The 11849-nt window shown below is 51.5% G+C and overlaps 2 protein-coding genes across 3 annotated transcripts; both read right to left on the minus strand.

The window, feature by feature from the left end:
- Window positions 1-720: 720 nt before the first annotated feature.
- On the minus strand, window positions 721-2913 carry LOC129179926 (noelin-like). The gene is made up of 6 exons (XM_054773784.1): window positions 2766-2913; window positions 2173-2340; window positions 1939-2094; window positions 1632-1851; window positions 1462-1568; window positions 721-1397 (listed from the first exon to the last, which is right to left on the minus strand). The coding sequence occupies exons 1-6, from the start codon at window positions 2832-2834 to the stop codon at window positions 735-737; spliced, it is 1383 nt and encodes a 460-aa protein (XP_054629759.1). The 5' UTR covers window positions 2835-2913; the 3' UTR covers window positions 721-734.
- On the minus strand, window positions 2861-11837 carry LOC129179915 (formin-binding protein 1-like). 2 transcript variants are annotated; one of them, XM_054773766.1, is made up of 18 exons: window positions 11125-11837; window positions 10372-10487; window positions 10247-10297; window positions 9817-9964; window positions 9681-9743; window positions 9499-9594; window positions 9398-9412; window positions 9156-9284; window positions 8152-8298; window positions 7910-8086; window positions 7652-7843; window positions 7545-7559; window positions 7364-7473; window positions 7145-7277; window positions 4698-4837; window positions 4480-4619; window positions 4251-4409; window positions 2861-4174 (listed from the first exon to the last, which is right to left on the minus strand). In XM_054773766.1, exons 1-18 carry the CDS (start codon window positions 11152-11154, stop codon window positions 4146-4148), a joined length of 1890 nt encoding a protein of 629 aa, XP_054629741.1. In that variant the 5' UTR covers window positions 11155-11837; the 3' UTR covers window positions 2861-4145. The 2 variants fall into 2 exon arrangements, 1 of the variants encoding a protein (XP_054629741.1); XR_008570070.1 differs by lacking the exon at window positions 2861-4174 and having other exon boundaries at window positions 4262-4409; window positions 4480-4614.
- Window positions 11838-11849: the final 12 nt, after the last annotated feature.

The following is an 11849-nucleotide window of genomic DNA, read 5'->3' on the forward strand; positions in this document are numbered from 1 at the left end:
CCACACTCATTCAAATGTTATTGTACAGGAAAGGTATGATATAATAGCACGATAGCATGTGTCTTATTAGCACTCCTGGCCAACTAACCAAACATCCGGGCGTTCATGGAGTGACAGTCAAGACGACCAATCACACGTTGGGAAGATACGGCGAAGCCAATCGATGAGTTTATGGGCGGTCTGAAGGGGAAGTAGCATCAGCTTGAGCGTCCATTTTCGGCTTGGTCCTAGTGCTGGATTCTCTGTAATATATTTAATATATCGTAATTCAATATATCCTAACGTCGTTTTGGGGCGGTAAAAAATGCAGGGACCAAAACTGCCTTTTGATAATGACACCTCCCCCCCGGCCCCCACCACTCATCCAAATTACGTCCGTGCAAACACACGCACACACACACCTCACATGCTAACAATCACGCACGTGACGCCACTCAGTCATGTGACCTTAACGTTGTGTACAAAAATCTTACAAAATGATGAGTATATGATGACACACAGTCATGTGACTTCACAGTGTGTCACTGTATGATGTGGTAGAGCGTGAGGTGATGGCGTGTCACTGTATGATGTGATGACGTGTCACTGTATGATGTGGTAGAGCGTGATGTGATGACGTGTCACTGTATGATGTGGTAGAGCGTGATGTGATGGCGTGTCACTGTATGATGTGGTAGAGCGTGATGTGATGACGTGTCACTGTATGATGTGGTAGAGCGTGATGTGATGGCGTGTCACTGTATGATGTGGTAGAGCGTGACGTTGTAGAGGACCTGGCGGCCATTGTTCCAGGCGTAGAGCGCCCTGTCTCGAGGGTTGTAGTCCAGCATGGACAGATGTCCGTAGGTGTTCCCGAGGGGGACATCGATGTACTCGTAGGTGGACGAGTTGGTGGCGAAGGCATAGTACACTTTGGTGGCGCCCGAGTAGCCGTTGGTGACATACAAAGTTCCGCAGATCATGAAGGCCTCGCCGGCGCTACGTTTGGGATGGTTGGTGGTCCAACTGCGGAGCACCTGAAGACTGCTTGGGTCCAACTGGCTGAGTACGATGTTTCCTGCGTTCTGATTGGTGGCGTAGACGGCCCACAGCCCGCCCTCGTCCACCATGAGGTCGATGTCGGAGTGCCCCCCCCAGGAGTAGTGGTACATATTGTTGTAGCCGGCGAAGTCAAGTTGGCGCGAGCGGCTGATGAGCGATGACTTCAAGTCGAACTTGATGATGGTGTGACTCTGAAACTTGTTGAAGTACAGCGAGCCGTTGTAGACCACCTGACCCGTCCCCGACCACGGGTGAGGCAGGCGGTGGGACGTGAAGTTGTCTGTGGTCATGAAGTCCTGCATGGACTTGTACTCCCGAACAAAGCGGTTGTTATGGTAACCGTCCATGTACCACACCTGTGGGAGAGCAGACGCTGGAGTGCTGCTATGCTAACTTTGCTAACATCATGTGCTAACTTACGCTGTTGTCTCCGGCCGGCGCGAGCGGGTCCGTCATCCACGATCCGAACCTGGATCCGGAGGTCTTTATGGTGACGGGTTCGGCTATTCTCGTTAGCTTCCCACAAGCTGTCAAACAACAGCACAAAGGTCAAGTGCTCATTGAGGTCCCTCAGCGCTACGTTAGCTCACCTAGCCGCTGCATGCAGGCCCGCAGACGCTCCTCCAGGCTCACCACCCGGCCATGCACGTCCTGGTAGTCTAGAACTCCCAGCTGGTCCTGCAGCGAACCCAGCAGCGCCGTCACGTTGGCCGCCTCCTCCTTAAAGCGTCTCACCAGCAGCGCGTCGGCCTTGTAGGCCTCCAGAAGCGGGATGAGAGGACGTAGCTCCTCCATCTTCACCTTGATGGACTAAAAGAGAACAAAACTCTGGTCAACGAAGGAAGTACTGATCCAGAGTTACATTTTGATGACTTTCAGCATCGGCACAAAGTTCACCTGGTACTGCCTGGCCATGTTGCTCTCATGCCCCGCCTCCACCTCTTTGAACTTGTTCTCCAAGCCTTTTAGCTCCGCCTCCATCTTTTCCACCATGTGCAGGTCTCGCCGCGTGCGCTGGTCCAGGACTTCAATGGACTGGCTCATGTTCTGCACCTGCACCCCACCGACGTGTCAATCGCAGGCTAACAGCTAGCATGCGCTGAAATGTTTACACCGTGCTGCAGTTCCTACCTTCTCCAGCAGGTGTCGCACTTGTTTGCTTCGAGTGTCTTTGGAGCACACGCTGTGCTGGGGGGTCACCACCGTGCACATGCACCGGCCTGCAGAGTCCTGAGCAGAACTGAACACGTGCCATTGGTGCTGGTCTCGGTCTGGGTCCCGGGGGGCCGCTGGACCCACCTGTTTGTGTGTGCGTGTAAGCAAAAGATGGTCCACACATGAAACATGTTAGTGGTTAGGGTTAGGGCTGGAGCTCCTCCCCCTCTAGCTCAGAAGGAGGAGGAAAATGCATGGGGTTGGGATTAGGGTTGGGTTTAGGTTTAGGGTTACGGTTGGGGTTTGGGAGGCAGTGGTTAGAGCAGGTCGTCCAGAAATTGTAAGGTTAGCGGTTTGATCCACGCTCCCTATACTTACAGTACATACACCAAACAATACATACTAGAAAAACAATGTAAAAATACTCCTAGTCCCATGTGGTACAAATACAAGTATATCGTGAAGAAATAGCATCATAAACTATGAATAGAAATATATCAAGTAGTAGTTAGCATATGCTTGAAATAGGACCATGTCATAAAGCAGTGCACGTAATGAAGACATCGTACCAGAGTGAAGGAGGTTGCCAGCAGAAGCAGAAGTAGAAACGAATGAAGTAGATTCTCTTCAGACTCCATCCTTGTCGTCTTCGTCTGTGAATTCTCTTCCTCCTCCTCCTCGCTCTTCTCTTATGCGCTGCCACAAGCAGCCGAGTGTGAACGCATCCTCCACACTGTGTGATGATGTCATAGATCTGTGGCATCAGTGGGGTGTGTGCATGTAGCCTGCAGCACTAACATGTTGTCTTCTCATCAAATGAAAGGTTCACACGTGAACACACACACACAGGAAACCTTGGGCTGGTGTGTTTCCATGGCAACTGCTATTTCCAGGAGGATGCACACAATGAAGCAGATGGGCCGTTACCACGGTTACACTCTCCCACGCACACACAGTGTCCAGTCTCAAACAGGAAGTGATGTTCGGTGTGTAATGTAGCTGGGGTTACCATGAAAACAATCCCCACGACCACATCCAATCACATTCTTTGTTATGACAATCAGGGAGGTTAGAGGTCTCTCCCTAAATACATAAAAACATGTAAGCATCACATGAGTTTCAAAATAAAACTTTTTTATAATATCGTTTGCTGCAGCAGGCACACGTTGTCTTCAGTTGATTTATTTTGAAAGACGGAACATACAGGAGGGCCGCACGGTGGTCTAGTGGTTAGCATGTTGGCCACACAGGAACAGTCTGGAGATGGGAAGACCTGGGTTCCATTCTCCCTTGGGCATTTCTGTGTGTGTGGGTTTTCTCCATTTCCTCCCACATTCCAAAAACATGCATGTTAGCTTCATTGGAGACTCTAAATAGTCCATAGGTATGAATGTGAGTGTTTGTCTATATGTGCCCTGCCATTGGCTGGACACCAGTCCAGGGTGTACCCCGCCTCTCGCCCAAAAGTCAGCTGGGATAGGCTCTAGCATACCCCCGCGACCCTAATGAGGAGAAGCGGCATCGAAAAAGGAACATACAGGAAGTTGGCGTGGTCAAAAAGCAACAAGGTAGGACGATATCAGGTGATCAGAAAAAAAACGGGTTAAATATGGAGGACTTTTTACACATCACTGTTCCTAAAGTTTATATCCTACATCTTGTTTTCAAAATAAAACTTCAATGTTTAATTGACACCTCTGTGGTCATGATGGGTCACGTGCACGACAGCGCCCCTCTGGTGCAAATGTGAAACTTTTTTTTTTTTTTTTTTTTACTTGCATGTGTGCGTGGGTGTGTGTGTGTGTGTGTGTGGTCACGGTGGTGACTTGGGGGGGGGGCTGGTGGTCTCATTCAGAAACCTTTAGACAGTTACCATGGCAACGGTTACCATGGTGACCAAACGTGTCAAATGAGTGGGACGTGTCAACACTTCCTGTATCCACGTGTCGTTACACGAGTCGACTAGTCTGCACAAAGCCTGCACACACGCACATGCACACAATGGTTAGTAATACAACAAAGAGGTCATGCAGAGGTCAGGTGAGCTTTGGCACCTTTGGCGTTGGTGTCCAGGAAGACTTTGATGTAGGAGGTGGGAACATATCCTTCCTCTTCCAAGTTCCTGCGAACTCTGGTCCAGCCGTCACCTTTGTCCTCTTCCACCACAGAAAGTAGCTCCCCCTCCAACATGGACAGAGTGCCTTCGTTCTGACCTGCAGCAGCCAACCATTCTTCTTCTTACACTTTCCTGTCAAACGCGGCAGGCGTCTCATCCTGTCCTACCTTGGAACGGGTAGAGCGACTTGCAGGTGCCGATGCTCGCCAACGGTTCTTCATCATCAAAGTCGTCATTAAACTCAGAACTTCGTGACTTGGAGAACTGGACTTCCGCGTTCTGGTCTTCAGTGTAGCTGCCGTCTGGACTGGGACCACAAAGTGAGCCCAGTTAGTCTCGAGCAGAACCGCGGAGTGTCCAACCCACAAGACGTTCTAAGTCATACCTCTCTCTGCTGGCCGGACTCCGACCGTCCAGCTGCTTCAGACTTCGACTTCCTGGTGTGGACACCTCACTGCCAAAACGTGAACTTTGACCCCTGCTGCTGTGCTCTGACATCCTGCGGTCCACCTCGGCCAGCCACGCCTGACACACACACAATCATGAGTGAGTCTCTCACCACAAGTAGCATGGTTGTCTTTGGACGTTACACGTGTCCATGTGTGACCCACCTTCCCGCCCTGGGTCTGAACCAACGTCTGCAGAATGAGAGAGGAGCGCTAGCCATTGAGAAATGTCAGCTCAACGTCCAACACAGGTCTTAAGGTGAGGAGTGGGGTTTGCCAACGTACCATCCTGTCTGTTACCCTCACCTTCACCCTCGCTCTCATCTGGGTCACAGCACCAATGTAACCCACCTGGTTCAGGCAGCCCCGTGGTCCACCCTGGGTCTGAACATCCAGAGCGTTCGACATGGAGCTAAAAGTCCGGGATGTCAACTCCATGTCCAGTGTCACTCCTCAGGTGTCGGGGAGTGAGAAATGCCAACGTACACCCGCACAGCCACACCGGCTAGCATCCATTACACACTAGGACTTGACCTTGGACTAGAAGCGCCACGGTGGCTTAACGTCTCATAGCAACCATATCGAACACAATAAAGTCTTTTCAAATGTTCCAAATCAGCTGTGGAGTGACATCACAGACAGACGAGCTCCTGCACCTCCAGGATACGATGACATCACTGTGACACCAACAACATCATCAAAGATGGCTGCCTTTGTCAGAAGAAAACACCATCATCACCTCCAAGGCTGACGAGGCCAATCTTCACAAACCTTGTTGACTGGCGAGAGCCGACTTGGCGAAGCTTCCCACAGTTATCCAGTGGTGAGCGCCAACTCGGCAGCACAGCGTGACAATGTCGGACTCGAAGAAGGAGTGGAAGATCAGGAGGCTGCTCCAAAAACAGGATGAGTTCAACAAACTGTGGCAGGGGGACATCCTGAGCCACGACGCCAAGGTTCAGTCTCTGGAGTCGCAGAATCGGGCTCTGCAGGAGAAGCTGAATGCCGCTGACAAGGAGAAGGCGGAGTTGCTGACCCAAGTGAAGGTGCACAAAGCCAAGAGCTTCTCACTGGAGCAGAAGAAAAGCTGGTCTGACATGGAAGCCAAAGACCTAAAAGCCGTTCAGGTCCAACTCCACGAGAAGATTGCTGAGCTGGAGGCATCGCTGGTCACCTGGGAGAAGAACCTGGAAGCCCAGTCCCAGCAGCACTGCAATCGCCTGAAGAAGGCAGAAGAAGAGTTTAACGTGAGGATGCGAGAAAAAGACGAGGCCTTCGCCAAGCAGGCCGCCACCCTTCAAGCTCAAATGGACAAGCTGAGCAAGCATGTGGAGGAGCTAACGGAGGACAAGCACAAGCTCCAGATGGCGATGAGCGAGCGCCAGGAAGAACTGGAAGCACAAAAGGGTATCCGAGACAAGCTGAAATATGACCATGAGGTGGAGATGAGGCTGATCCAGATGCAGAAGAATGCGCTGTCCAACAAGGTGACCGCCCTGACCAACACAACTGACGACCTGATGGAGAAGAAGGAAGCTCTGAAGAAGTCTGATGAGCAGAAGAGCAAAGAGCTGAGGGCAAAGAACGCCGACATCAACGAGCTGCAGACCACCAAAGAGATTGTGACCGCACAACTACAACGCGAGGAGCGAAGCACAGCCACCCTGCGTGAACGCCTCAAGCAGATGGAGATGGACATGGAGGCTCTGCGGGGAGAATACACCGGCGAGCAGGCGGCCCACAAAGCCACCAAAAAGGACTTGGCCCTGAACAAAATGCAAGCGGTCGACCTGGCAGAGAAGATTAAGTTCCACGAGGGCCGTGTCAAGGCTTACCAGGCCAGCGTCAAGGGCTTGGAATGTGTGCTCCTGACCAGGGACACCTACATCCGCAGGTTCAAAGAGGACCTGGAAAAGTCCATTTCGCTCATCAATCGGCCCAAGACCTTCATCAAGGCCGTCGTCAGCCTGAAGAGGAAGTACATCACCGGAGACGAGGACGTCAACGTGGACACCATTGAGGAGAAAATCTCCAAGTTCCTGGAGTCCAACAAGCTGCAGTCAGACCACTTTGAAAAAACCATCCAGAGTCTGCGACGGCAACTGGAGCAGAAAGACGAAGAGACCCAAAAACGCATCCAGAAACTGGACAAGTGTCGCGGCGACCTGATCAAGGTCATCAACGAGCAGCGGCAGGAGCTCGGCAAGTGCAAGGCGGAGCTCAATGATGTCATGCACCAGCTGCGACAGGTGGCCCCGCCCGTCGCCAGGTCCAACTGCCCGTGACTTTCGGAGCAACGCGCCAAATACGTCAGACCAACAAGTCTGGCAATGCGTCACGCCGACGCGGTTGGTGCTGCGCATAGACGGCGTGTACTTGTGTCAACCTGGTTGGTCCTGAGCTCCTCCTCCAGTCGCTGAAGGCTCCGCCTCACTTCGTCCAAACGAGGTTCCAGAGCGGCAGCCTCGCCCATCTGAGGGTTTCGTTCATACACCTCCCTCATCTTGATCAGAGCGTCCCTGAAGACCAAACGTGCAGGAACGTCAGCATTTACCTCTCGCTTCACATGGGCGGGGCTAAGTCGTGCACAGAAAGATGACATCACCTCTGCTCGCGCTCTCGTTGGATCTCCTGGCTGATGTCATTGATTCGACTCTGAAGTTTCTTTCGTCGCTGCTCCGCAGGAAGATGGCTGCAGTCGGCAGGGGCGGAGCCCTGAAACCATGGCAACCGCACATTGTGGTGATGACATCACAGTTTGTCACGCATGATTTCCACACACTCACCAGTTTGAGTGACAGCTGTCGGTCAAAGAAGCGCAGCGTGGAAGAAAGAGCGTCATGTGAGCGTTTGAAAGATGATTAAAGGTGTGTTTCTAAAAATGTGTGTGTACCCCTCGCTTCAGGCTGCGCAGGCACTGCTTCCTGGTTCGGGAGCCCGAGGTCATGAGGTCGTTAAGTCGCTGTGCGATGGGCTCTCTGGAAGCTGGGGGTGGCGACTGGGGGCTGTTGGCCACGCCCCCGGGAGAAGGAGAGGTGGGTGGTGGAGGCGGGGGCTGCCGAGGCGACGACAGGAGATTCAGCAGCTGGTGAGATGCAAAGTCAAAGGTCATCAAGAGGCGTTCAAATGGAGTGTGCACGTTTGTGTCTACCTTGTTTTTGCGGAGGAAAGGCCACAACTTCTTGCTTTGTCTCCGCCCCTCAATTTGGTTGTCGAGGTAACTGGATTCTGAGATGCTCCGCCTCATGGTGGCCCTGTAGTCCTCAAAGTCTACGTCGCCTGGAGGCTCAAAGCCCGTTTTATACACCTCCACCACCTGACGCGTGTCCTGCACATCAGCCGTGGTTACCATGGTTACCACAGTGACAACACCCGCTGCATGAGCGCCCTCACCATCCTGGCCTGGATGCTGTCTGCGGCGTCCATCATGGCGTCCAAACAGCGACTCACAAGAGGAAGTGACTTCTTTTCTGCCTCTGCTGACAAACGCATCGCATCGGCGATTCGCTCGATCCGACGCTCCTCCATGTCCTGGATCCGCTGACACCGACCCGACAACACACATCTCATTGGCTGTTGTATGTGTGTTACATGCACACGCACATTCACATGCACCTGCTGTGGGAGTTTACACCTGAACTGGTTTACACAGCCGCCATACTAGTGTAGACCTGGTTTACACCTGAACTGGTTTACATACCCGCCATACTAGTGTAGAACTGGTTTACATACCCGCCATACTAGTATAGACCTGGTTTACACCTGAACTGGTTTACATACCCGCCATACTAGTGTAGAACTGGTTTAAACCTGAACTGGTTTACATACCCGCCATACTAGTGTAGAACTGGTTTACATACCCGCTATACTAGTGTAGACCTGGTTTACACTTGAACTGGTTTACACAGCCGCCATACTAGTGTAGACCTGGTTTACACCTGAACTGGTTTACATACCTGCCATACTAGTGTAGAACTGGTTTACATACCCGCCATACTAGCATAGACCTGGTTTACACCTGAACTGGTTTACATACCCGCCATACTAGTGTAGAACTGGTTTACACCTGAACTGGTTTACATACCCGCCATACTAGTGTAGAACTGGTTTACATACCCGCTATACTAGTGTAGACCTGGTTTACACCTGAACTGGTTTACACAGCAGCCATAATAGTGTAGACTTGGTTTACACCTGAACTGGTTTACATACCCGCCATACTAGTGTAGAACTGGTTTACATATCCGCCATACTAGTGTAGAACTGGTTTACATACCCGCCATACTAGTATAGACCTGGTTTACACCTGAACTGGTTTACATACCCGCCATAATAGTGTAGACCTGGTTTACACCTGAACCTACAGAGCAGGTGAGTAAACAATTGAACTGCTTTACCTGGTATATAACGGGCACCATTGTGTGGTAATGTTGGTGCTGGTCCTGGTTAAACTGGTTTAAACTGGTGACATATTCCTTCTTGGACTCTTCGGCAGTTTGTTGTTTTTGTTGAGCCGTCTGACGAGCCTGAAAGCAAAAGAAGACCTCTGCCAAGGCTCGATGCTAACCAAACCCTTCTAGCGTTAGCTTAGTGGACGTGTCTCAAAGTCCTTCCCTCAGGATGAAGAAAAGAATCTCACCTTAAAGGAGCAGCGCTGACACAAAGACAAAAGAACATAGAACTTCCTTAGAACAGCACTAACGTAGCACCTTAACATAGTTCTCGATGCCCAAATTCTACCTTCTCAGCTTCCATATTGTTGTCCATGTCCATTCTGGTGGACATGTGCTGTGCCCGCTCTGCCTCCTTACTGTCCCGCTCAAAGCGCCGTTTCGTCTGAGTGACAACAGTTACATTAGAAAGCTGATGATGACATCATGACGTGGAGGCAGGGCCACGGACGTGGGCGGAGACACACTCACAGACTCCAGCTGCTTCCAGGAAGTCTCCATGTGCTGCTGCGCACGGCGGCCATCTTGAAAATGCTGGGGGGGAAACATGCCACTGTCAGTTTCCCAAGGGTGTGCACGTGTGTGTGTGCGCATGTGACACACTCACAGACTTCCTCTCGGCCTTCAGCTCCTGAGTGAATCTGCTCAGCTCCGACGCCACCTGACCGCTCAGGTTGTCCGCCACTTCCTCTCGCTGCAACGCCAGCTCATGGAGTTGGCGAAGAGTGGCGGTGAACGCCAGACCCCACGTGTACCTGAATGCAACACAACTTTACTGTCACTGTGCACCTGAACGTAACACAACTATCCTGTCGCTGTGTACCTGAACGCAACATGACTTTACCGTCACTGTGCTCCTGAATGCAACACAACTTTACTGTCTCTGTTCCTGAATGCAACACAACTCTCCTGTGGCTGTGCTGACATCATCATCTTTAAGTCCCGCCTTCTATACTGCCATTGGCTTTCGGTTGTGTGTCTACCCTGACAGGAAAAGCAGTAGAAAGCAGAAGAACGGATGAGTAGAGCGGACTGACCTGCTGTCATCTTCTCTGCTCCTCTTGGGGAGGTACTTCTTGGACAGGCTCCTGCAGGCAATATTTAGAGGTCATGTGGAGGTCAACAGTGATGTCATCATTAGTGAGGGCCACAGAGAGGTCACCTGATCTGCTTGGCGTAGCTCTGCTCGATGTCGGCTCGTTCTTTCACAAATTTGGTGTATCTTTCCAGGAAGTCGATTCCCCAGCTGGTGTGTTTCTCCAAATTTTCAAACTGATCCTGGACCACAAAAACCTTTGATTAACTCATTCATGTGTTCTTGCTCTCTACATGCTTGTGTGAGTTCTTACATGGCACGGTTAGCTGGGCTCAACGCAAGTTTCATCACAAAGGGCGAAAGAAGACTTTCGACAAGACTCTCAGACTAGACCTGGACTAGGTAAGACTAGACCTGGACTGGATAAGACTAGACCTGGACTGGATAAGACTAGACCTGGACTAGGTAAGACTAGACCTGGACTGGATTAGACTAGACCTGGACTGGATAAGACTAGACCTGGACTAGGTAAGACTAGACCTGGACTGGATTAGACTAGACCTGGACTGGATAGGACTAGACCTGCACCATGCATCTAAGACTAGACCTGGTCTAGACAAGAGTAGGGTGAATGAAGGCAGGCTGAGTGAACAACTATTGTACATCACCAGCTACAATGGAATATGAATGCCTGACGTCGTCCGTCACGTGTCTCGTGTTAACGCATTGACATCAGTGATAACTGATCAGCTCGCCTGCGTGAATGTGCTGGCGCGTGTTGGAAGACAGGCAGGTGTCATGCGACCGTGTCGCTAGCTCACAGCGGGCCTCCTCTGGCGCACGCAAGGAGGTGAAACAGGTGTGATGCGGTGTACGTACCCACAGTTCAGCGCCCCAATTGCAGCTCATGGTCCCGCTCTTCTCCTTCGTCTTCAACGGCGGCGAGCTGCAGCGCGCCCTGACAAGCCGTGCGTCCGTGCGCGGACCCTATCGTAAGCGGCAAAGGAGCAGCGGGCGCGGTGACGCGCGAGCCTTTGTTATCAGCCAAGTGATGCTGTGCGTGTGCGCGCCGAGCATGCGCAGTCACCGCTTCATTGTACTGCTCCTCACACGCGCAGTCAGATGTGCGCGTGATCGATCAATCGATCACACGCATCATCGAACTGCTCTGAATTCCAACCACGCAAAACATTACAGGTATAGAAAATGGATGGATGGATGGGAACAATTATTGGTGTTAAATTGATAGTCCTGTACTGCGTACGTCATCCAGCAGGAGGCGCCAAATACCAAATACATTCCATTTCAATGAACACAACGGCCTTCACGAGCCACTCTCTGGTCCTTCTCTAGGTATGGTTTAGGTCCAGTCTGGTCCTTTAGGTCCAGTCTGGTCCTTGTCCAGGTCTGGTTTAGGTCCAGTCTAAATGATGATGATGATGATGATGATGGTCTCTGGAGGTGCTTTGTCTTTGCCACCCGCCGCCATACCTGTTTCTCATTAGCTAAAGGTCTAAAAGCTTGGAGGTGAAGATGATGACGATGAAGCATCGACTCTTCTGCATCATCAGGTCATGTGACTCTTCCTGGTCATGTGACAATGC

The sequence above is a fragment of the Dunckerocampus dactyliophorus genome, chromosome 4, assembly GCF_027744805.1.
Source record: "Dunckerocampus dactyliophorus isolate RoL2022-P2 chromosome 4, RoL_Ddac_1.1, whole genome shotgun sequence".
Taxonomy (NCBI): Eukaryota; Metazoa; Chordata; class Actinopteri; order Syngnathiformes; family Syngnathidae; genus Dunckerocampus; species Dunckerocampus dactyliophorus.

Excerpts from the sequence above, each read along its gene's own strand:
- LOC129179915 (XM_054773766.1), bottom strand. The coding sequence starts at position 11,154 with ATGAGCTGCAATTGGGGCGCTGAACTGTGG. Across the intron at positions 7,844-7,909 it reads CTTTCCTCCGCAAAAACAAG|CTGCTGAATCTCCTGTCGTC; the intron begins GTAGACACAAAC and ends GCATCTCACCAG. Across the intron at positions 4,620-4,697 it reads AGTCCGGCCAGCAGAGAGAG|TCCAGACGGCAGCTACACTG; the intron begins GTATGACTTAGA and ends TTGTGGTCCCAG.
- LOC129179926 (XM_054773784.1), bottom strand. The coding sequence starts at position 2,834 with ATGGAGTCTGAAGAGAATCTACTTCATTCGTTTCTACTTCTGCTTCTG. Across the intron at positions 1,852-1,938 it reads ACATGGCCAGGCAGTACCAG|TCCATCAAGGTGAAGATGGA; the intron begins GTGAACTTTGTG and ends GTTCTCTTTTAG. Across the intron at positions 1,398-1,461 it reads CGCCGGCCGGAGACAACAGC|GTGTGGTACATGGACGGTTA; the intron begins GTAAGTTAGCAC and ends GCTCTCCCACAG.